At 36.2% G+C, this 26,782-nt stretch overlaps 1 protein-coding gene across 5 annotated transcripts in view; it reads right to left on the reverse strand.

Annotated features, from left to right (window-relative positions):
- Positions 1 to 26,782, reverse strand: part of LOC137297712 (dipeptidyl peptidase 4-like) — a 499,818-nt gene that overhangs the window by 109,715 nt on the left and 363,321 nt on the right. Inside the window, exon 1 of one of the 5 annotated variants that reach the window (XM_067829645.1) lies at positions 4,505 to 5,663. The exons of the other annotated variants lie outside the window; for them this stretch is intronic. Coding sequence (XP_067685746.1) covers positions 4,505 to 4,513 — 9 coding nt within the window. The 5' untranslated portion in view covers positions 4,514 to 5,663. Of the gene's footprint in view, positions 1 to 4,504; positions 5,664 to 26,782 lie in introns of those variants that run through there. 5 annotated transcript variants of the gene reach the window in all.

The raw sequence follows: 26,782 nt of genomic DNA on the forward strand, positions 1-26,782 counted from the left end.
ACAAATAGCTCCTGACCAACACCACTCAACTGAGCCCAGACTATCCCCCTAGTACCCTGGGGGACAAAACATACTACCCATACTACAATCATCTGTACCCTGGTTAGCAACAAATTACATATGAGATGTGAAAATGTTGGCTTCATTCATGTCAGACTAGCCAGCTTCAGGGAGAGTACGCTCCTCATTGCGCTATGACAGATGGAGAGTTACAACGTTGCAAAGTTCAAGTCATTCATAATTCATCACAGTTCCTCATGAGAAAGCCATCAAATTAAGGGAACCTGTGGGAGCTATTCCAGAGAAATTTGAAATCAGAGTACCAAACTAATTTATTCATACTTGCAGAGAATGCCACTTCAGGAGTTTGAATGAAAAGTAACTTTTTTGGTGAGAAAAAAATCAAGTTTTGCAGTTATGAGCTATTTATTTAATGTGGCGGCATTTTTTATTGATTTATCCAAGAGTAACACTGGAATGGTCAAGACTGTGCTGCTATCAGGTATTGATATTTGTGATGTATGTGCAGTTTGGGAAACAAACGGAGATTAAGTATGGAGGCTCAGAGACAAATAAAATGAGAAAAGGGAAGAAGACATCAGGAGAGAAAAAAATGAACTGGGGAAAAAGACTGGGAAAAAAGACATGGGAAACGTGGATGGAGAGAAGCTGGTAGAAATGAATATGATTAAGGAACAGAAGGCATACAGAAATGCAATGTTTACATGAAAAGAAAAGACACAAGAAATTCTCTTGACGGTCTGAAAGAAAGTAAACTCAAAGCAATGACAAAGATAAAGATGAAAGCAATGAATGACAGAAAAAAAATAATAATAATGCCAGAGATCAAAGAAAGAAGGGACATAATGAAAAAGTAAGAAGCATAAAGAGAATCATTATACTTATGTTGACAACATGAAAGAGCAAGAAGAAACAAAGTAGAGAACAGAAAGCAGTGGGTATGTGATGAAAAGGTAAATGGGAAAGAGAATCTATAAGGATGAAAATATTCACTGGGAAAGTAAAAGCCACGCTAATTATCCAGTGTGAATTTTTGTTAGTAGAAATCTCCAATTTGACAATGGATTTCCCACCAAAAAGAAAACTCTGAGAGGTCTAATGAATAACAATCTGATGTTTTCACTTATATGATGAACCAAATAAAAAATGGTTGGATCGACAGTCCAATATCGGAAATTGAATCAAATTGAGGTCTGGGTTAATCATTGCAGCCCCAGTTGTCAGGGATATTCTCATGTCAACTGTATTTTGACATCATCATCAATGAATCCTGCAAAACCAGTCTACACCGGAAACTGGGAACATGACATGTCACCACATGTCAGTGGTGAACACATTTACTTGTCATGGCGAAGGCCCACATTCGTGTCCTCACATGGGTACAATGTGTAAAGCCCATTTATGGTGTCCCTGCCATGATATTACTAGAATATTGCTAAAAAACAATGTAAAACCACACTCAATGACTATATTTATGCTCTGCTTTTGGACATGTATGTAAGAATATCTACAAGGAACTGAATTAGGTATAAAAATATTAAAACAGACTGCAACTTTTATTGGTCTTTGTCAAATAAAAGCCAACATTCTCTGTTTGACAGATATGACATTGACATCTACAAGGATACACCCATTGCTCTGACAATGATATGGACTTAAGACAGTGCACTGAGAATCATGGTGAACGTGGGTGTTGACAGATTGAAATAGACATGAAACTAGAAGCTGCATCATATTCTATGCATAATAGGCACTCATTTGCAGGGTACACCAGAGGAGAAAACATATGAATATTTCAGAATATTGATTACATTATGTCAGAATATTCAAGTAATTTTTACAAGAACATTTCCAGGAATCTTCGGGATCAAATATCTGGATGCCTGAAGACATTATTTAAGACTTTAGAAGTAATAAGTATGTTTGTATAAACTACAGCCATAAGAACCATTTAACACACTTGATTTATTGTACTCATGGGACAAATCAACCAAGGTCTTTGCATGACAGGGAAAGATTTTGCCACAGAGCTGGCTGCCCTTGTCCTATCCATTTCAATACAACAACTGACGGTCTCTGATTGCAAGCAGCAAGTCTAATCACCTCCACACATAATCCACACCCAGCATCTCCATACTGACCAACAGGTTGATAACATCATGTCATACAATCACGTATGGATCCCATACTGATACCAAAATGTACGTCAGAGTTTATTATGTGGTCTGTAATATTCTGCCAACATCATGGTGGGGGACACCAGAAATTGAAATCCCATATTGTGCCCATGTAGGGAATTGAACCTAGGTCTTCGGCAAAATGAGCAAATGCTGAAATCACTAGGCTGCCCTACCATCCCCCCTGGATGAAAGGAATCGAGCACCTCAGTCAACAAAATGCTACTGTCACAGTTGTGAATATATATTCATAGAAACAAACAAGGGAACGCATGAAAGTACAAGTGTTCTTCTATTTATTTCTAGAATTTCACCCACAGTGAAATATATACCTTGTGAAGAAACCTGGAAAAGACTAAAGGAAAGCTTGTACTTTTGTTCCCATTTTTTTTTCTGGCAGGCATTAGTCAAGGTTTAGTTGCCACAAGCATGGTGTGATAATACACCAAGGACCAACTTCAGTGTTCTGCTTCCACGAAAGAAATGCTGCTGTTTTCAAGTTTGCCTTGGACCACCCTTTTGAAATACAAAATCTAAATGTGTCAACAAGAGCATTCCTCTTAGAAATCTTTGATAATATGCATGAGTCTCATATCATGTTCAGCTGGATAAGCAGTTGGAACCTAAAATATCTCCTCCCTTCCCTTGCATTGAGATTGACATTGGCTTACACTTAGTATCTGTATATATATCATTCTGACTGAAACAAATAGATATCATTGATAGGGTGTGACATGGAGTGATCCAGTAACATGGAAGATTCACAGAAAAATCTAGACTTGCTTCTTTCAGGACTTTTGCATAGTAGAGAGGGCTGGGTTGAGGTTAGTCCGTCTGCCAGCCTCTGAACCTCATTATTTTGGTAAAAAGGTATCACTATCACAAAGAAACATGATTTGTAAGTGCATCTTGCAACACAACAAATAATCTTTAATCACGCCATTATGAATTTTACCATGACAATTTCATGAGGTATATTAAAAGAAGTATAGATTATTTCTAAGTGTACACTTGTTCTTATCTTTTTAACAATGCATTTATAAATTTAGCCATAAAAATATCAGGATGTATATTTCATAAGATCAATATATTATTTCTAAGAATATACTTCCTACTGAGTACTTATCTTTTTATCAATGCTATCATAAATCTACCCATACTGCTGACATCCTACCGCTATAGAAATCTGTCCAGGTCCAATTATTTACAGACTGCCATATAATTAGAATATTGCTGAGTGTGGCGTAAAACTTAACTCACTCACTCTATAGGAATCTCTAGTGTAACTTAGGCTCTACACACTTTGCATACATTTTGCTTAAAGACAAACCCATTTTAACCCATTTTAAAAAAGATTTACATCTGACATATTTATTTAAACTGATTTACAGTTGAGATGTTGTGAATAGGTTGTGAATGTGTTTGTGCTTGTACAAGCTGATCGTGGTAGCACAGTCCCAAGTTATGCTTGCTGCCATGTCTGCCTGTATGCTGATAATCAATACACATATAATATACATGCATTAAAGCTGGGGATGCACATGTATATCACCAGTGAGGAGTCAGAAAATGCCAACCGATATTTTGTTGCCATGGAAACCATGTAAAATGTCAGCTATCTCCAAGCAAAAAGTACCTTTCATATTGTGTATACAGAAAACACCAATTAAAACTGATTTTGCTTATAGGTAAGTGCTTCAGCGTCTTCAATAAAGGAAGTCTGTCATAATGATTGATTTGTAGCACGTTATCTTACATTTGATTTGACTAGTATTAAGAATACCATAGTTCAAACCACAAGTCTGTATACTTTGTATCAACCTGCAAGCAGTGCTCACACACTCAAACTCAATAACTATCACATTAAAGATAAAGAAAATGAGATAAAAAAAACCCAACATTCAAATTTGAAGACAATTACATTGCATAAATAATTATCAATGCATCACTAAACTTAAATGAAAATCAAATCCTAGCATTAAACAATATTAAACCAACAATTCACTCCAGCTAAATCATGAAGTTTCAGCTTGGGATTTTGTTCTGAAGGATTATGCAAGACAACAAAGAAAGGAATGCATGAGGTCATTTCTGGCACTTGATCAACAGGTAGTCGGACAATGGCTCGGCTCCTTTGTATCCATTTCACATATTGCAGAACATTCTACATGTTGAAAATAATCATTACACTGCCAGTATCACTACACAAGCCCGCGACAATGAACTCATACTAATTTCCCCTACACTGGGCTGCTGTGGATGGAGAAAATGTGAAAGAAACATCAAAACAAGCTGAAGAAACTTACCGCCGTCATTTTCTTCAAACAGCCTCGATCAGGTCTAACAGTGAATTTTGGAATATTCCAATGATGGCTTATTTCTTTATGAAACAGTATCGGGAAACGTGGAGGAAACTAAATCAGACCAATCCAACATGAAATAATATTCATCAAGACGAACATCAGTCCTGCCATTGATCTATCGATCACCGACGTATTGTCAATATCTCGATCCAATTTGTCCCGCAGTTCAGATTGCGTGCTCTCCTGTCTGTATTTAACATAAATGACTCAAAAAAGCATATACGGTGATCCTGTGGGACATAAATAAATATTGACACTGATGCAATTTGTCGCACGCTGCTTTAGGTCCTGAAACTGCATGGTACCCAAACCATCAGAATGGGTCTGGCAGTGCAAGAGAAATGAAAAAAATGCAGACACGATGTATGTTCATGGTACTTGCAGCCTTGGCTTCAGCTGATGTATAGTTGCATCCTTTGATATAGTCAAGCACCAAGGGGAATTGTTGTCGTGTTCAACATAATCAAATACAATAAGTACTGATATCAATCACTAGAGACTGAAATATACATTGTCAGTCACAATGATGCAATATTCCCTTGCTACCCTAAATGACATGACCTGACCTCATGTGACTTTGAAATTTCAAATCAATGAATGTCTCTTCCATAAAAACACTGGACCAATCTCAAAGCAAAATAAGGTTTGTTTGTCCTCGGCACTAGCTGGCATTTCTGTAGGTCTTTATTCCAATCACACACTGCCCAAGGATTTGGGTTTTTTTCTGTATCACATTAAAAGAGGTCCAGTCTTTTGGCATGAACTTCGTGTTCTACAGTCTTCCAGAAAATTTACTAAAAGAAGTCCTCCAGATCTGAACACTGAAGTCACAGCCTGACTTTGATTCCAATACAGTTGAGATACGTATTCCAGTACACATACAATTCAGACACACTGCCAGTTTTCAGAATAATTTGAAAGGTCTGGTGTATGTAGCCTCTGTCTGAATGTTTTTTCAGTTGAGCTCCATGAAGAATTCTGGTGCAGTTGGGTCAATTCATCAAACTCAGTGAAGCTATTTCTTCAGACCCTGCTGGTCGTCAACAGTAGCCTTCCTGTCACCAAAACACAAGCTGTAGAATTCCTTGCATACACAAACTGTGCCAAGCGTTGGGCCAGATGTTCTGGTCAGAACATGACACAGGATTCGGCAAACATCTCATTATAGTTGCAGCTGCTGCATGGAATTAATAACTATTGATGTGGAACAAAACAATTTAATAATGTCCAAATAGGAATATATTAAAAAATGTCCACATCTCACCAGCGACTGACTTGTAATAAACTCTTCTCCAAGAAAGAACTTCAGGGCACTATGACCATTTCAGAAAAACAGAATTCTAGACAAGGTTCAAAGTTGACCAGACCTAATCCAGCAGATTCCGAAGAGGATTTGGTAAGTATTCAGCATCGATTTGAAGGCTTCAGGAGCTACTGCATGCAATCAAAACTCTCAAGAGCCATTTGACCAGATTGCATAAAACATAATGTTAGGCAATTCATCTTGGACACGAAGCTGGTTCATCAATGTCCGTAGACGTGGAAATTTTGATGTTCTGGAAAATATCTTTACAAATGAAAAGCCAAAGGTTTGAAAGTTAGCAATCTCGAGTCTCTAAGTCTACAAAACACAAATAGTCTTCATGGCATGTTTCACTAGTGTCTATCTTAAAGAGATCTGGGTTTTGTACCAAATCAAGCAAATAATCGCTTATTGATCACCAACCTGTTGATCAGAAAAATCAATATCTCCAGTTTCAGAAACAAATCAAACTTTGCTATTGCAAAGAGGCGCAGTTAATGCAGTGATTACATGGTGACTGATACATCCGGGAAGGTGGCTGCATGCATCAGCTACAATGCCTCTGCATCAGAAGAGAAGGTAGACTACCTCAGTCAGAACAGCACTGATCAAGTCATTTCCTATTCTGATTTTCGTACATGCTGATAAATATTGAACAGAACGTGTGTGACAAATAAATAAGGGTCAGTTTGGAGGTTCCGTCTCCTTCTCTTGGATATCGGCATTCCGATAATGGCTTTTTCTATAGAGCCCAAATTCAATTTGCGAATGAGGGATTGAAAGGAATTTGGTGTAGAACTCTTGCTTGAGGCTATTCTCATCAACAGAATAGCGCCATGAGACAAAAACAGGAACGGTAGATCTAAAGATGCCGACTGCAGGACTACGATCAGCATGGCCAGTTGGACATTTCAAAGGGTCCTTGGCATCAGCAAAAAAACTGATGGAGCAGGGACCCACTTGTTAAATCTTTATTGATTTTCTGGCAGTGATCTTTGTGTCTTAATGATTCCCAGGAATGAACTTCAAACACTATCACGAACAGTTTCAACAAGATTAATTACGAGGGTTTCATTTGCCAATTTTCCTGCTGAGAAATGTAACTTGTTACTGTTTTTCTGCCATATATATTTTGTCACCTTGAATCATTACATCCTGATATGGTGAACTGATTACAACTCAGTTTCCTTTCTATATTTCAATTTCTATATGCTTGACAAAGCTTTTTCAGTAAAATCAAACATCAACCAATGTCACATCAAGTACATATCTGAATTTTACACTTTTCCACTCCTAATGTCATCAGTATAAAACTATACAAACCACAATCTACATATCTTATCAGCAATGGTGGAATTTTCTCAAATGCAAACATCAATATAGGATAATATTCAAATTATGAAATACATCTGATGAAATTCAGACTTCAGCATTTCATTGCTGCTAGAACAGTCCGCTAATCAGTTCTCAAGGTAGTGATTAACACCAGCATATAATCATTGTAAATCTAGATAGATCCCCTTTACAAGTATGGATTCCCAAATAATCACCCTCCGCTAGAAATCGTCCAGGAACACCATCTATTCGGACACAAAGTATTGATCTGGCAAGCACAGTGTGATTAAAAGTCAAATAGCAGCAGTCGTGAGGAATATATCACCTCCATATTATCTCATCTGTCACTGCCAGAGATGATCGATTTCTGGAGTTTCTTTTGTTGCACTTTTCTTCACTTCTCTGCACTAGACAATGGCGTGTTTGTTTTTGTAATGCAAAATTTGCAAGACAATTTGCTCATTAGGTTACATGTTTGCTCAGAAACTGGGTAGAATGATAATTAAGAGTAATAACTGTATCCTATATTATTGAAAAGGCATTTTACAAACAGAATAATTATAACAATAAAATAGTATTCTAAGTATGAAAAGATTTGATGAATACATAACTTCACCATTTTCTGGCTATTAAAAGGTAGTCAATAAGAGTAGCATATTATGATCATATTAAATCTACATAGAAACAAACTGTATTAAGTCCACTGCTGATAAAACATTTTTAAAATGGAAACATGGTGATAAGAAGTGCTTTCATATTTAACAATGGTTCACAGAGAATGAATGAGTGAGAATGGTTTTATGCTGCTTGTAACAACATGACAATAGGAAACACCAGAAATGGGCGTCCCACATTGTATCCACCTCGGGAATCAAACCTGGGTCTTCAGTGTGACCAGCAGATGCTTTAATCATTTAGCAAGCTCACCACCCTGGTTCACAGAAAAAATCAAAATGAAATTGATGCAACTGACAGGATGTCTTCAATTAAGTGACAAATAAATCATGAGACTCTCAAATCAGTTGGGTTTTAGAAAGCCTTGGAAGTTTTAGAAATTGTTTGTGTTTTCTTAGTATGATCAATAGGACAGCTATCTCTTATGAGTGTTATTTGAATTCTGTGACCTTCAAATTAGTGACAGATCTCTTTCCTCCACACTGATGGAGTGAGTGTCCAAGAATGATCTGGATTGAGCCGGATGTACATTTCAGTCAAGCACCAAGCATCACATCGAAATTCATTTCTTGTTCTATGGATCGGTCGGTTGTATTTTTTCAAAGATAAAAAAAAATCAAGTTGTAACTTTCCCTGCTCAAAAAATAAACTCCTAATGTTTTTATTGGCCAAAAACGTAAACTTATGAGAACACTTCCTTGAGAATATTATATACCCTTTATACACATCATCAATTCCTAAAAAGTAAAATTCTGTCAGTACTAAGAATATTACTTTGACTGACGATTTTATTTTTATTTTTGTCCCATGTGTTTAGGTTTTCTGCAGATATAAATCTGTAAAACAAGAAATAAAATTGGTCTGGCCTTCACATATCAAATAAAAATAATACAAAAATGTCATACATGAAACACAAACATGCCAAACTAATAAACCACAAAACAATTTCTGAAAATTTGGCACATGAAGTAATTTATCTGTTAGATCTGGGTCTCAGCAGAAACACTGATGAGATTAGCATGATCATTCAAAACACAAAGACAAGATCAAAGGTAACGATTTTTCCAGAATGCATCCACCATCTTTTCCAATTCTGATTTCTGGGTTTCTTTCCAAATTGTTCCACTGTTAATTCAAAAAGCCTTAGACAAAATGCAGAAATCAAAGCGGAGTAGTGTTCTTGTTTTTTCTCCTTCCGAATCTTTTTTTAAATAGGTCAGATTAAATGGACTTTAAACATGTTCAGGATCCTATCGTGATAAGCAAGCATTGGCCACTTGTACTTGTCGAGATTTTGGTTTACTTTGTAGTCCTGACCCACTGAGATATCAAGCTGAAACATTCAAGCAGAAACTTATCATGAAACCGATTCTCTTTATACTCTTTATGTCATTATACTGACTCCCAGTCGGAGAGACCTTGTTTTATCTCAGGGTTTTACCTCAACTCACAAACATTGAGGTCCCAGGGACTTCAGTTATTAGGGTCCTCGCAGGCAATATGAGGGTCCTGTGATGTTATGGTGTTGAGAACTGTATGTTTTGATAATTTCTTTAGAGGCTAGAATTAACCAATGATCATGTGCACTGATGGGTGAATTTATGGTGCACAATACTGAAAAAAAAAAAACACCACAAAACCTAACACACATTTGCTCAATACTTATCTCCTTAATTTCAAGCACCATGCATCTTTATTTTTCAGTCTGCCCTTCTGTTTTTCACTGCCTTGCATTTTTAACACTTGCTATTTGCAAAGATTTAAAAAAAACCACTAGAGTTGCACCCTTTATGATTGGAATGTTTTGATAACAATCATAATTACCAGAGTTTAAATAAGGACCATTGTTTACACTCACCAATACATGCATGCAATTTCAAAATGCCAACCAAGGAAAGGACCAACAGTAAAAGGGAAAATGCCAGGACTAAAGCTAGGAAGCGTCAGCGGTTTCATGATTTCTTCACAAGACTGGTTGCTATGTGCAATTTTGTCCCCCCCAAAATAACTATGTAAAATTGCAACAACTAGAACAGATGACTTAACTTTTGACTTTTCTGCTTAAAACACTTTACAAATCAAATATTCAGCACATGTAGTGAAATATGACAAATAATATCATTCCATTTATCCTCTGGCATAATAAAACAATCTTCAGCAAGCTGAATCCTAAAATCTTAAAAGTAACTAAAACCATTTAAATGATTTATCTTTTGCCACCCTGATGGTTGAAATAGCTAATATTCATATATAGATTAAAAAAAAGTAGGAGATATTACAAGATTTACAAGACTGATACAATGCAAATGATGAAACAAAGGAGGAAACAGATGATGAAGTCAAGGAGGAAACAGATGATGAAGTCAAGGAGGAAACGGATGATGAAGTCTAGGAGGAAACAGATGATGAAGTCAAGGAGGAAACGGATGATGGAGGAAACAGATGATGAAGTCAAGGAGGAAACAGATGATGAAGTCAAGGAGGAAACAGATGATGAAGTCAAGGAGGAAACAGATGATGGAGGAAACAGATGATGAAGTCAAGGAGGAAACAGATGATGAAGTCAAGGAGGAAACAGACGATGAAGTCAAGGAGGAAACAGATGATGAAGTCAAGGAGGAAACAGATGATGGAGGAAACAGATGATGAAGTCAAGGAGGAAACAGATGATGAAGTCAAGGAGAAAACAGACGATGAAGTCAAGGAGGAAACAGATGATGAAGTCCAGGAGGAAACAGATGATGAAGTCCAGGAGGAAACAGATGATGGAGTCAGTCTAGGAGGAAACAGATGATGAAGTCTAGGAGGAAACAGATGATGAAGTCCAGGAGGAAACAGATGATGAAGTCAAGGAGGAAACAGATGATGAAGTCAGTCTAGGAGGAAACAGATGATGAAGTCTAGGAGGAAACAGATGATGAAGTCTAGGAGGAAACAGATGATGAAGTCAAGGAGGAAACAGATGATGAAGTCTAGGAGGAAACAGATGATGAAGTCAAGGAGGAAACAGATGATGGAGGAAACAGATGATGAAGTCAAGGAGGAAACAGATGATGAAGTCAAGGAGAAAACAGATGATGAAGAGACATTGACGAAAAATGTGAGACTTTTTCCCATTCCTTTGGAAATGTTTCATCTGTATGGATATAAATTAATTTTTCTCATTCCAAAATGGACTATCACCTACTTTTTTTTTTTTTAAAGGTATATATAATGCATGTTATGGTAAACCTCTGTATTCCATTATAGATATCAACTAAAAGTTTGTCCAATCTTCCTACAGCATCATTACACCCTGCATAAATACCAGAGTTATCAAATCCGATTCCCATGCCTAACAAAATTAGGTGGCCACTCCGGTTGCGACAAACACTCACAAGAGGTGCAGTTAGAGATGTCTTCAGAACATGCACAGAGGCATTCATGCAGAATGCATGAAACAGTTGCCACAGGGCACTGGATCTTGGTTTTAGGGACATTTTAGAAGTTGGAACATACAATACTGAACAAACTTTAAGGATAACAACTCCTTTTTGTCTTGAGTGCTACATTTTGATACAGATTCTTGTCCCTGCTTGACAATGGTACAAGAATCTATATCGAAATGTTGCACTGACAGAATAAAGAAGTTGTTATCCATAAAGGTTGTTCAATAATGCACTGAAAGTTTACTGTTACGAGTGAGGATGGTTTTATGCTGCTTTGACCAATAATGCTGCAATATGACAGCTGAAGGAACAAAATGGCTTCATACATTGGAACAAAGTTCATTCTTTGAAAGAAAATAATGTCTTGAAGCAAAGCCCTAAAAATAATTCATCTCCAACAGAAATCCCTAGAGAGAAATCTCAGGAACCATTTTTCTTTCTAAATTACGGCCTAATTCATAGATCTCCATTTCAGCAGATCAAGAAAACACTCACTAATGAGGTAGTGTGAAGCCCTAGACGTAAAGACATTCATTATGGAAGAGGTTCTGTCACTTTTCTACATTTACATGAGTGAGTGAGTGAGTGAGTGAGTGAGTGAGTGAGTGAGTGAGTGAGTGAGTGAGTGAGTGAGTGAGTGAGTGAGTGAGTGAGTGAGTGAGTGAGTGAGTGAGTGAGTGAGTGAGTGAGTGAGTGAGTTTAATTTTACGCAGCTTTAAACAATATTCCAGTAAAGAGGCTTCACACATTGCACTCATGTGGGGAATCAACACCCAGTTCTTCGGTGCGACAAGTGAATGCTGTAACCACTAAACTGCCTTCATGTATATTCACAACAGCTGCAATCATTAACATGATACATGCTAAAAAATGATCTTGTGCATCAGTGAATCAACAAACTCACATCAGATGGTTTCAAAGCCATTACAGCTTAACACTACCATTTATCATCTGAAGCTAGTTGTTTGCCTGATCATTTATAGGCAAATTAAAAGAAAATAATATGTGATATCACTGAATATTCGTTTCAAAACAAGAGTGTTAGTCATCCTTCTTCTAAACATATTTCAGTGAGTGAGTGAGTGAGTTTAGTTTTACGCCACACTCAGCAATATTCCAGCTACATGGCGGAAGTCTGTAAATAATCAAGTCTGGACCAGAAAATCCAGTGTTCAGCAACATGAGCATCGATCTGCGCAATTGGGAACTGATGACATGTGCCAACCAAGTCAGCAAGCCTGACCACCGGATCCCGTTAGTCGCCTCTTACAACAAGCATAGTCGCCTTTTATGGCAAATATGGGTTGTTGAAGGCCTATTCTACCCTGGGACCTTCAGGGGTAACATATTTCAGTGAGTGAGTCAGTGAGTGAATTTAGTTTTATGCCACTTTTTGCAATATTCCAGCAACATCATGGCAGGGACACCAGGAATGGGTTTCATATATTGTACCCATGTGGGGAATGGAACCAAGGTCTTCGGTGTGATGAGCAAATGCTTTAGCCACTTGGCTACCCCACCACCCAAATTCTACTTGATACTTTGTACTACATTGCATTGTGAACTAAATATTGTTATACATATCGTATGGCTACATAAAAAGTCATTCCCGCCATAATAATTATTACCATAATAAATACACTGACCGAGGTCATGCTAATTGAGGTAAACATATCCACTATGTAGAACATGACTAAAATGGTAAATTATTTGACAAATATTTAACAAAGGTTTTCAAATAAATCTGCGTCACTTGAGTTCCTGCGCATAATGCCTCACGTTGATTAGCATGATACACTGAGGTTCCAATGGAGGAACCGGTTCTCCCCAAATAAAACTATTTATTACCTACGAGGGCAAAAATATCGGGGTTCATATTTTTCACACGATGCCCTAAGGCAAAATATCACTTTGTCATGGTGATGTGACATCATGAACAAATCTTTGATGTCACATTTCTTCCATGACATTGCGTTATGTGTATGGTGACGGTGGGAAGTCATCCTATGTTTGAAAGTAGATTTGGGTTTATTTTCTGCAATTTGACGACTTCAGTAATAAACAGAATATTATATTTGTGGTCATGACATACTATGTTTACGACACTCGTGTCTAAATATCTGTATATTCTTTGATCTCGCTTGAGAAATACCAACATTTAGGCACTCGTGTCGTAAACATGATATGACATGGACACTCATATAACATCCTCTATATATCAACACACTTGTTATGAGAATTGTTTGCATTAGAGCAATTTCACACGGGAGTTGCTGCAATTTTAACTATTGTTTCAAAGTTTAATGGGAACAATTTGACCTATACTACATGTTTTGATTGAGAACCATCGTATTTCACAGAGACATAGACATATGAGATATAAAATCTTGCCATGTTGCAATCATTTTCGAAAATCTAGATTTGTGTCAGATACAATGAGAGGCAGTATATTGTGTCAGTTTTCCCTATGCTCAGTATGTTGATTGCCTGGCTTTATTTCACTCCATCCATCTAACACTTAATTCCTAAACATATATAATTTTGATAAAAACAAATAATTACATTCACACTGAAGATGTGCCCCAATGACGAGAGAGATCCCAAACCTAAGGAAATCTAGACTTGCTTCATTTAAGGCAGTGCCATTGCTTAAGGCTTGTAGGAAGGGAAAATAATGTGGTTCAGGGACCTTTAGATGGACTACAATACCTCCAGCATCACCAGTGAGGGGGATAATTTCTCATCATACAACATTCATGGCACCACTAGCACCAACTCAAGATATACCCAATGGCTGAAATCTCAGAGCTAAACCAACAGAACCTTGTGTTTACCCTATGAAGATTCATTGAGAGAATATAATTGAACTAAGAGTGAATTCACTCTCGACTCTTCTTCCATGGAGGGTAAACACACAATGGCTGCAACTCATCCACTGACCGCTGGCTAATACTGTACTGTGGTGACCATGGCTGCAGTAGACAGTACACCCCCTCTCCTCAAGAACAATATTTGCACAGCATCATGTAATTTTCTCCTGATCTTGACCAAATGCCTACGGGGATGAGGTATTGATTCTCATGCTTGGGAAGTGTAAAAATCTGATTTCATAACATTCACTCTCAGCAACACCACACTTGTTGTTCAACCAAGCCGGGATAGAATATTGATCATGGAACCTTTTATCTACTTCATGAAAAGCTTGTCATACTGAATTGTTCAAGTGGTCATTACCATAATTCTCTCGGTCCTCCGGCTGAAATATTGACCAGGGGTTGCCAGTTAATATGACCCATAAATTGCCTCATGGCATTTCCTACATTTCTTATTTATTTCCCAAATTCCATCTGCAAAACATTTATATATAATCAATACAAATATTTCATTGCTAATTTATGTAAAAGTGTTTTAATTTTTTTATTGTGAACCATCAAGTTTGTTAATGTTCAGTTTTCTAAATAACTCCATGAAGTCAACTCAAGTCCTAATGTAATAGACTTTTCAGTCAACTAAAAATATATGGCTATTTCATGGAAATATTCTACTGAAATATTCTCAAGAACCTAAAATACCTAACTTTTTAAAAAACTGTGAATTTCTTTTACAATCCTACTTGGATATACAGTGAGTGAGTGAGTGAGTGAGTGAGTTAAGTTTTACGCCGCTTTTAGCAATATTCCAGCAATATCACGGCAGGGGACACCAGAAAATGGGCTTGGATATACAGAAGAGAACAAGTAAAACAATATGCTTGAAATATCATTATAAACAATAATATGCTTGAAATATCATTACAAAATTATAATATGCTTGAAATATTTAAAAAAGACATAAGCTTAAAATATTAAAAATGCTATAATATGCTTGAATTATGAAAACTGTAATATGCTTGAAATATCATAAAAAAAACTATGGGCTTGAAATATTAAAAAAACAATACTATGCTTGAAATATCATTCATAATATGTAATACGCTTGAAATATTGTTAAAAAGTATACAGCCTGAGAAATATAGGCATGCTTCTTTGATTCCCTAACCAAATGATCGGTGGTGAAAGATGGATGCCTTCAGCTAAGGCCCAGGTGCTGTAGCTGTCCATGAGTGTTTAAATGTCTACAGCCACTGATGTTGATGGCAGTCCCCTGGTAATACTTGCACACTGTCTCCAACAGTGCAGAAGAGGCACCACTGAACCGACATGTTAAATCTCCTAAAAACATTTTGACGGACAGCCTGATTAAAAAGGATCCTGTGAGAACATCATCTGTCATAACATTTTTTGTGCCATAACTCTGAAATATGAATTGGTAAGAAATCAAACATGAACTTGTTGTACTTTATTAACAGAATGGACGAACATTATGGGGGTGAGGTGGGGGGGTGGTGTTTTTTTTGTTGTAAACTGTTTTAGGGCAAAAGAGTCAAAATTTCTACTTTAATGGGTGTTTCACTCAAACTAAGATATTTTCACAGCGGACTGAAAAGCAATATCATTCATATATTCTTGTCTGATAGATCGGGACGCCACATCTCAAATACAACATGTTCTACCAGTAAACTAGATCTCCATCATTAAGGGGCGCTGAGCTAGAATAATGGCTAAAACGTCACCAAGGTTCAATTCCACATTTAGATACAATTTAAAAAAGATGTATTCAGTGAAGCATACTTAGAATGCGTTAATATAAAGAAATTATATGATTACTATCAAGATTTCGATATTCACCACATGATTTGTGGCAGGTATAAAATGTTAAAGGAGATAGAATGTGTACACTTTGTAATTTAAAGGAAATGGAAAATTAATATCATTTTCTCTTTATCTGTCCATCATTTGACTCAATACGCTGTATATACATTAAAACATGTTACTAAATCCATCCAAGCGTCATAAAATTCTCTATTCTAATAAGCAGTAAAAATAAAAAATATGTTACAAAATCTTGCCATGTTCATTCACTATGAAATGTTGTACAGGACAAAAGTTTCATCACTGTATTGTAAATATATTTATTCAAGTAATTCCTCATTATCATTATATATATGTACTATAGGCCTGTGCACTCTTCAGTACGAAATAAAGATTGAGTGAGTGAGTGTGAAGCCCATTTCTGGTGTCCCTTGCTGTTATATTGCTGGTATATGGCTCAAATAAAACTCACTCACTCACTCTAATATCTGCCTTCAATTTACGCTATCAAGCAAAAGATTCTATATGGGCGTTTTTAAATTTCGGATTCTAAAAACATGCAGTTATTTCCCTTCAAATTTGAATTATAATGAAGGAAACAACAAATATCTAAGTCTAGTTGTTATGATTACACAATGCCATTTTGAAAGTTGTCAAATGTAACAATATGTTATATTTTGGATTGCACATTCTTAGTAAAGTACAAATTCTTGTACTTTTTTGTACATGGAAGTCACGGTGACTGTGTGGGTTAGGTGGTTGACTCTGCGTGCCGGCGATTAGGTGCCTGACTCTGAGGGTGTTGGTTTGAATCCCAGATGGTACTCAACTCTAAAAAGTACTCCAATTTATACTTTACTAAGAAAATATAATTCCAAATATGACATATGTTACAAGTCTAATGTTGCAGAACCATAATCAGTTCCACATGAAAGATTATACATTAGTCCGATCTTCAGCTAACCTCACCCAAATGATTCAGAAGCTTCAATAAATTACTTTAACTTCGTTGAAATGGAAATTCAAAGAATTTAGCCACTTTTGATTACCCTAACAAGGAGAAATTTGCTTGAAATGGTTGTAAAACTTCTCCAATTGGACATGAAATATCTTTGACTGGAGCTTCTGACAAATGGCCAGTCATTTCTAAAATCAATACACAGTCTGATGGTATTTCTTGAGCAAATTGGACAATAAATGTTTTATTCACTGTCGCTATTGATTCTGAGCTAGTTCTAGGAACTGGCAGAGAGCAAACGTGCTCATAGAGAAATATGTTCCCTCACACAACATCATGAAATGGCGCCAAACTTGGACTTGGTCAACTAATGACATGATCTTGGACTGCAGAGTAAGAGGGCTCAGCCTCAAGCATGTTTGATTCAGTAATGTCAGTTCAAATTCTCACATTTTTAATATTGTACATTATGTCACAGAAAGATTTCTCTATACATGGTACATGGTTTGCATTTAGGATATCTGAAACTTTTGAGGAGAAAGACGTAAAGCAAACACATCTTCTTAAGAGAAAAAATAGGAAAGATACTTTGAGGAGATGATGCCATGAATAAAAAAAAAATAGTAAAAAAATGCATTATTTTATAATTCACAATTTGTATCTTCAAACTTAATTTAAAGTAACACTTTCGTTTTGGACAGTATATTTACCTTCCAGAAACTGATGGCATCAAGAACAATACACATCATGTGAACACATCTCAGAATGTTTTTCCTTTTTATCATATATGTAACCGAGCGCAAAAATTAAAAAAAAAATAACTTCCTGCACTGGTGATAAAAGATTATGGATATAATTAAGACAACAAATTCTGAGCAAAACCAAAAATGCTCATGAACTACGGTAAACTGGGGTCACCTTGTATATATACATCATCCAATTAAAATTCTTAATATACAGCAATATTAAAGGAGTATCGCCAATTCGAATGATTCTTCAAACTAAAATACTGAAAACTGGAACCAAAACAGCCAAAGACATCTAATACCCTAAAAATATCTAACTGTGCATATATAATCATCTGCATTTAACATGGCTGGAAAAACCATGTCAGTGCCATTTAAGGATTATTCCCACAATAAACACTTATATTTACCTTGTCTGGTTCAGACTCCGGCTCTGAAATAGTTGTCATCACGATAGTATATCTGTTGCTAATGGAGATCAGCACACCTAGGTTAAGAGTGAAAGTCCAATGTTGGCAAGAGAAGCCCATGTGGCCATCTCAGGCATGATGGCAGACCAGTAGAAACATACCCGTCTTGGGAGCAATTTATCTGGTATGTGGCTCACAGGCTATCCTGAGAGAATGTCAAACTTAACAATGGTAAATTGTAGCTTGTTGGTCGTACACTTATTGTATACTGTGTGTTCTCATTTGGGGACAGAGACCTCATTAACATAACAGAAGGGTTAATAATTACACATATTACTATGAATATTTTATTGCACTCCAATTGCTTACAAAGGGCTTGTGTTAATATGATGAATAAATGATTGTATAGTAAAGAACAGAGCAAAATAGTATTTTTACCTTCAAATCACTAACGTTAGATTAAATAACAAGGCAGTCTCATGTTTTTACTTTTGTACCGATTTGCAGAACTTCTTAAAAAAAATACCAAAGTTGTGCAGTTACTGCAGAAAATAATCATGAGGTTCCTAAGTTCTAATTAGTTTTCAGCTAAAGCAGCACCTGGTTATTTAAACCATGTTTTTCAGTTAATTCATTACCTGGCTGCAACTCCAGCGTGTGTAAGAAGACCATGTTGAATGTCACAGTTTGTACAAGTCCCTTGGGGATCTGGTACTGACATTTTCATTAATATCATATTGTGTCCATATTAGAGGCCAGGACCTATATTTTCAAAGCTCTCTTAGCGCGAAGATAGTTGTAAGTGCCATACATTAACATTAACTTACGACTTTCTTAACGCTAAGAGAGTTTAAAAAATATAGGCCCATGGGTGTAGCCTAAGGACACCTTTACCAAACTACATATGTCAGCTGAATCACAATACTACATGGACAACTAGTCTTGAAGATGTACAAGTTTGATAGAAACAAATACTCAGTAAGTAGACTGTTTAAATGATCAATGAAAAATATCATCAGTGGGAAGAATCATTAACAATTATCGATGTGAAAACGGTGTATATCAATATCAAAAATATTTTCGATGAACCACTTAGATAAAGTATGGTTTATATTTACATACTCTTCACACAAACTTAAGTCATAGGCCTTTCTAAAAAAATATTCAGAAGCTGTTTTGTTTGTAATTCATGCATAAACATGTTACCACTCATCTGTGATGTGAAATATGTTTCCTTCATACATTTTTTTGCAATTTCACCAAGAGTTGCTTCAGGGATTTTTTATCAATTATCAATCAAGAATTAGTTCATAATTATCAATCTTTTTTATTCATATAAATGGCCAGTCCTGTCAATCTGAATTGAGAAGAAGCCCTGGTGAGCTGAACACATACAGCGAGTGAACTATGTTTGCTAAACATGTATCAAAAGATCTATATCTTAACATATGTTTAGTTCTTTCTCATGCATGTATGGAGAATTTAACTCAGTTCTCAATCTAACCATAACCAGTCTAAAGCTAATATTCTCTTCCAGTTCTCAATCTAACCAAAACCAGTCTAAAGCTAATATCCTCTTCCAGTTCTCAATCTAACCAAAACCAGTCTAAAGCTAATATCCTCTTCCAGTTCTCAATCTAACCAAAACCAGTCTAAAGCTAATATTCTCTTCCAGTTCTCAATCTAACCAAAACCAGTCTAAAGCTAATATTCTCTTCCAGTTCTCAATCTAACCAAAACCAGTCTAAAGCTAATATCCTCTTCCAGTTCTCAATCTAACCAAAACCAGTCTGAGGCTAGTATTCTTTTCCTGTCAGTTAAATATTATTTGTTCAGAAGTAAGTTCCCTATAAATATTTGTATTTATCATTCAAAAATGTGTCCCACTGGAGATATTGCTTGTGTGAGATCAGACAACATCTTCTAGGAGTGATTTAAGATGACAAATAGAATCACACCCTTGTGTCTTCTGATATCAAATCTATCAACACTCCTTGACAAGCCTTGGATATTTAGATATGACTTTAACTTATGATGATATACATGGATCTGATATCAAAAGACACTCTGGTGAGATTTTCGATATATCTGAAAGGTTGGTTGTATGTGAGCAACAAGCCATTTGTTATGTTCATTTCAAGACAAAGTTTGTAACTGTCTGTGCAAGATTATCTTATGAAAACAAGCTGACTCTCTTAAAAGTTACGCTAAATTAAACAAAATATTCCTCAACTGCACAATTCGAAATGTAGTTTCCATGGTAACATATCATTCAAGCTTCCACTCATAGCCAATTTAAAATCTAAAATATGAAATTAATTCTTTTAATAGATGCTCAAGGGAATTAAATGTGAAAAATACCAACTGATTTATGCAAAATCCTGTCAATTTCATGTCTTCTCTACATGCAACCAAAAAATGAACAGACTAATTCATTGATGCAAACAAATAACAAAATATTCTCCAGTTTTAACAAGGAAACTGTCAATATCAGTTGAATAAGAGAATACATCAGAGAAATTGAACCATGATCCACTCCGCCCTTATGCCTTATTGTGCAATGTCCTTAGTACATTTCTACACCTTAATGGACATTGTTCTCAGTCCATCTTTACACCATACTGAATAAAGTCCTTAATATTCCTCTGCACCATACTGGAAATGTCCTCAATCCATCCCTATCCGTACTCAATGAATGTCTTCAATCCACCTTTATGCCTTACTGGACAATGTCCTTAGTCCATCTTTATGCCATACTGGACAATGCCCTTAGTCCATCTTTATGCCACAATGGACAACATCCTCAATCCACTTTTACACCATACTGAACCATGTACTTAATATTCCTCTACACTATATCGGAAATGTCCTCAATTCATATCTATGCCACACTCAACTAAGGTCTTCAATACACCTTTATGCCATACTAGACAATCTGCATCCATCTTTACACCATATTGGACTAAGCTGTCAAACTGTCTTTACACTATAATGAACCAAACTGTCAATCCATCTTTACACCCTATTGGACCAAGCTGTCAAACTGTCTTTACATTATAACAGACCAAGTTGTCATTCCATCTGTACACCCTACTGGATCAAGCTGTCAAACTGTCTTTACACTATAATGAACCAAACTGTCAATCCATCTTTACACCCTATTGGACCAAGCTGTCAAACTGTCTTTACATTATAACAGACCAAATTGTCAATCCATCTTTACACCCTACTCGACCAAGCTATAAAACTATCTTTGCACTATAACGAACCAAACTGTCAATCCATCTTTACACCCTACTCGACCAAGCTATAAAACTATCTTTACTCTAAATTGTCAATCTATCTTTACACCCTACTGGACCAAGCTGTCAAACTATCTTTACTCTAAATTGTCAATCTATCTTTACACCCTACTGGACCAAGCTGTCAAACTATCTTTACTCTAAATTGTCAATCTATCTTTACACCCTACTGGACCAAGCTGTCAAACTATCTTTACTCTAAATTGTCAATCTATTTTTACACCCTACTGGACCAAGCTGTCAAACTATCTTTACTCTAAATTGTCAATCTATCTTTACACCCTACTGGACCAAGCTGTCAAACTATCTTTACTCTAAATTGTCAATCTATCTTTACACCCTACTGGACCAAGCTGTCAAACTATCTTTACTCTAAATTGTCAATCTATTTTTACACCCTATTGGACCAAGCTGTCAAACTGTCTTTACATTATAACAGACCAAGTTGTCATTCCATCTGTACACCCTACTGGATCAAGCTGTCAAACTGTCTTTACACTATAATGAACCAAACTGTCAATCCATCTTTACACCCTATTGGACCAAGCTGTCAAACTGTCTTTACATTATAACAGACCAAATTGTCAATCCATCTTTACACCCTACTCGACCAAGCTATAAAACTATCTTTGCACTATAACGAACCAAACTGTCAATCCATCTTTACACCCTACTGGACCAAGCTGTCTAACTATCTTTACTCTAAATTGTCAATCTATCTTTACACCCTACTGGACCAAGCTGTCAAACTATCTTTACTCTAAATTGTCAATCTATCTTTACACCCTACTGGACCAAGCTGTCAAACTATCTTTACTCTAAATTGTCAATCTATCTTTACACCCTACTGGACCAAGCTGTCAAACTATCTTTACTCTAAATTGTCAATCTATCTTTACACCCTACTGGACCAAGCTGTCAAACTATCTTTACTCTAAATTGTCAATCTATCTTTACACCCTACTGGACCAAGCTGTCAAACTCTCTTTACTCTAAATTGTCAATCTATTTTTACACCCTACTGAACCAAGCTGTCAAACTATCTTTACTCTAAATTGTCAATCCATCTTTACACCCTACTGGACCAAGCTGTCAAACTATCTTTACTCTAAATTGTCAATCTATCTTTACACCCTACTGGACTAAGCTGTTAACCACGCTTTATGCCATCAGAAAAAGACAGCTGACACTGGTGTGTATGTGTTGTTATCGCTGCAGGAGTATTGATGGAGCAGGAGTATTAAAAATGATGTAAATGTTGTCACATTTCCTTAGCAGTTGGTTTTTCAAAGCTTTCAAACAATACCCTCTTACTTATAGTATGCCTGTTCATAACTGTCAAATTGATATATCGAATCACACATAATCATCCTATATAGATTTTGAAGATTCTGTAAATAACAGCATATGCAGAATCAAAGCTATAACTAACATTTTCACTTTAAGGGCCTTCAAATAAGAACATGTTGGTCAGTAATTAATGATGGAAATATTTGGTGTTTTTGAGAGGAAGTAGGTATGTCGTTGTCTGGGTTTCTAGATATGTTCACACAATATTTTTTCCATTCCTACAAGGTCTAAAATGGCCATGATCATCACCAAAAGCTAAGTAAATCCACACACATGCCATTGTACACTGTACACACAAACTATCAGTATCGCTTTGAAGATAAATCATTCATGAACACTCTGACAATAAGCTTGCTAGGTGAAAGGTAACTCTGGCAATCACACCTCCACATGCGAGACATTAAGACAGCTATGTATGTGAATTGACAACTGACCCCATAAACTATACATAGCTCATTTATACCAAATCCTGTGTTAAATTGGCCACTAATCACTCTGTAGCAGCTGATGAAGAGTCAGAATGGATCACGTGACTGTCTGTCAACTACAAACACACATGGGACAATGTCCATACTTCACTGATGACCTTTAATGCATGAACTGATTTCAACACCAGAAATAGATGCCTTATTTTTCAAATTTAACTTTGTGAATTATATACCTTTTCATCATATCAGAAAATATGAAAATATTGCTAAATGCAGGAAGCATATGTATAATATGGAGAACCTAATTTATTCACAATACCATGAGGGGCGGTGTGGTAGCCTAGTGGTTAAAGCAATCGCTCGTCACGCTGAAGACGCCGAAGATTCCCCCCATGGGTACAATGTGTGAAGCCCATTTTCTGATGTCATGTGCTGTGATATTGCTGAAATATTGCTAAAAGTGGCATAAAACTAAATTTACTCACTCACAATACCATGACCCTTCCATGGTCCTCTAAACATTGACTGTATTAAAATTAACTTAATTTTATCAGTTTGTTTCCATCATAAACCCATGGAAGTCTAGAACATGTGGCATTTCCACAGCTTCAGAAAATTAAGAAAATGTCAGGGCTCCTTAATTTCAATATATTTTATTTTATTTTGCTATGAACTTGTTTTCTTTAAAATAGGTGCATTTCAGAGACTAGCTGTTTGTCTTATAGCAGCAGAACAATGTGTATAAATTTTCAAGAAAATCTGTTAGTGCCTGTACCTCCTGTCCCAATTATTAAGAGTAAATGTGATGTCAAGGGCCCACTAGGGTCCTATGTTTCGCACAGACTGATATAAGACCAGTTATACTTTGAGTCATGAATTCAGATCTAACAATGCTGCAGCTTGTGAAGAAATGGTGGGTGGGTGAGTGAGTTTGTGAGTGAGTGAGTTTGTGAGTGAGTTTGTGAGTGAGTGAGTGAGTGAGTGAGTGAGTGAGTGAGCGAGTGAGCGAGTGATTTTTGGTACTTGACATTGAAGCTATATTCCTGCAGCGGCATCCATGCATTGGGTAACACATATATCATTTAAAATCTGATATGAGGCATCGGATTAGACTTATGCTTAGTCGCTGAATATATAATTTTTATTTTCACAAAATATATCCATTTAAAGGAGCCCAAGGAAGACTAGAGATTCAGAATCTTAGGAAATCCAAGACTTGATTCATTTAAAGGCTTTAGCAATGCAGAGATGGCATGGTTGTACGGAAAATGTGGTTCAGGGAGTGCAAGACAGAATAGCATCGGGTGAGTGAATTTGATTTACTGTCATTTCAAACAAACCTAAGTTTTCATTATGGAATGTCATCATAATTCTAACAATCTCTCAATAACATAATTCTTAGATATTTACCACTTTCACAACACTGATGACCACACATTAAGAACGGGGCACCAAACCAATCCTTCACTAACCATTCCTCAAACCAATCCTTCACTAACCATTCCTCAAACCAGTCCTTCACTAAGACAACTGTACCTTCCATATTTTAACACTACACAGTTGAAGCTCCATTATTGCTTCGTGGAATAGTTCCTCACAGATCATGACCAGAATCATTTGTCTGAGACACACATCCCTGTATCCCCATATGACCTTACACCAGAGCACCACCTTGCTCCCCACAGCAGTCTTCTATGTGACCTCATTTGTCTGTAATTATTTGATCAATAAAACCACATTTCTCTACATTCTCCCTTGGCAGCATACATCTATATAATGACCATTTTTAACAGGGAATTACAGATTAACTATTCCCAAGAATGATTGAGGAAAGTCTCTTGCCAAAGTTCATGACAGAATCCATTTGCTGCAGAGAGATAATCCATAATTTCACACTGACCATAAATTATATTCTTAAATCTCCAAACAGACCTTTCCAATGGAGAATACTGACAAAACCTAAGCATCAGAAATGGATCCAGCCATGTGACTATATAACAGAGGACTATTCAGGTAACACACAGACTTCCACAAGACACTTAGACATTATGTTACAAAATTAGATTCGTCATCAACATATGCACATCAAACACATGAATACCAAACCAAAAATATTACTTTTAGGTACACATAGTGAAAGGTATGACATGTTTTATTAAAAGATCATTTACTCCCAGTCTCGTCAAGATTCAGAAGGTGCTGAAGTCAGAACGAGAAGCTCCCAGCTTCAGCTGCACTCTAGTTGAGGCCCTACATATTTGCTACATTGACAATAGCTACTTCTCATCCTACTTCTCTGTTTCCTCTCATCAAGTATTGAACAGCCTTACACCTACTCAACATGGTCCGTCAAAGAAACACTGTGTAAATGCAGGTTATAGGTGGTATGTGTTGCCAGATCAGCTCTGTTCTAAAACTTTAATTTGAAAATTCAATTTATTGATTATTTTGTCCATTCCAAAGGGAGCAGTAAAAAGTAATGGCATCTTTGCTTATTGATAAAGGTTATTAAAATGAAAAAATGAAATCTTTAATAAAAATCGGTCTTATTAGGAGGAGATACTTACAATTTTTGCAGATATCTGGTCTTACTGAAATATCAGTGATCAATATAGGTTACTGGGCCATGGCGCTAAGTATCCTGGTTTGAGTCCACACAGGAAAATAATGACAAAAGTCCATGTCTGGTGTCCCCTGCTTGATATTGCAAGAATATTACTAGATGCAACATAAAACCACTCACTGATTTGGTTTACAAACCTAACTGAACAGCAAAAGAAGTGCAAGTTAACAACAAAAAAAACTCATAAAAGTAAGCATTTCTGTTTATGCCTTCTATTTAAAACTTGAAAAAAAAAACAGAATTGTTTCTTTTGCTGTTCAGTATATTTTGACTTCATGTACCCAATATAATCTACATGGTTTATGACTGAGACTAATTTCTAGTACTGACATCCTACACATTTTGAATAGTTAAAAAGAAAACACAAAAAAATGAAATGATCTAAAGGACAACATAACACAAGCCAGTACTCCTTCACATTGTCAAATCATTATTCTGCAGACAATTTTCTTTGTTATCAAGAATGACTGATGTTAACTGAGATCATTCGCCAAAATGGCCACCATAAAATGATCCAAAAACTTCTGCTGAAAGATGTGAACATATGAGATACAATTAACGCCTATCTAAAGTTTACAACATAAAACAGTTTTGAAAAAAGCAGTAGTAATTAACCAATATCCAGTTAAAATCCACTCTATTCCCTCTAGTAAGCACTTGATAACTGGCACTTTGATGAACACTTATCATCACTAATTACCAAGGCTGGTCACTCCAATTACCCATGAATATGTAGCAATTATCTTTAATTCAGCACATCTACAGTTTGCTTAAATGACAGCGTTAATTAAATCAACATTGCTCGTCAGATGGTTCTGCATGCATTCAACTTCTAAAGAAGTAATTAACTGCAATATATCTGCCATAATTTGTTGTACAAAGGTACTGGATCATGGACATTTCTGAACAAATTAATTTCTTGGTAAGAATCTTATCTTTTCAAACACATTTAAAATGTGATATCTGCATAGT

The sequence above is a fragment of the Haliotis asinina genome, chromosome 10, assembly GCF_037392515.1.
Source record: "Haliotis asinina isolate JCU_RB_2024 chromosome 10, JCU_Hal_asi_v2, whole genome shotgun sequence".
NCBI classification, from domain to species: Eukaryota; Metazoa; Mollusca; class Gastropoda; order Lepetellida; family Haliotidae; genus Haliotis; species Haliotis asinina.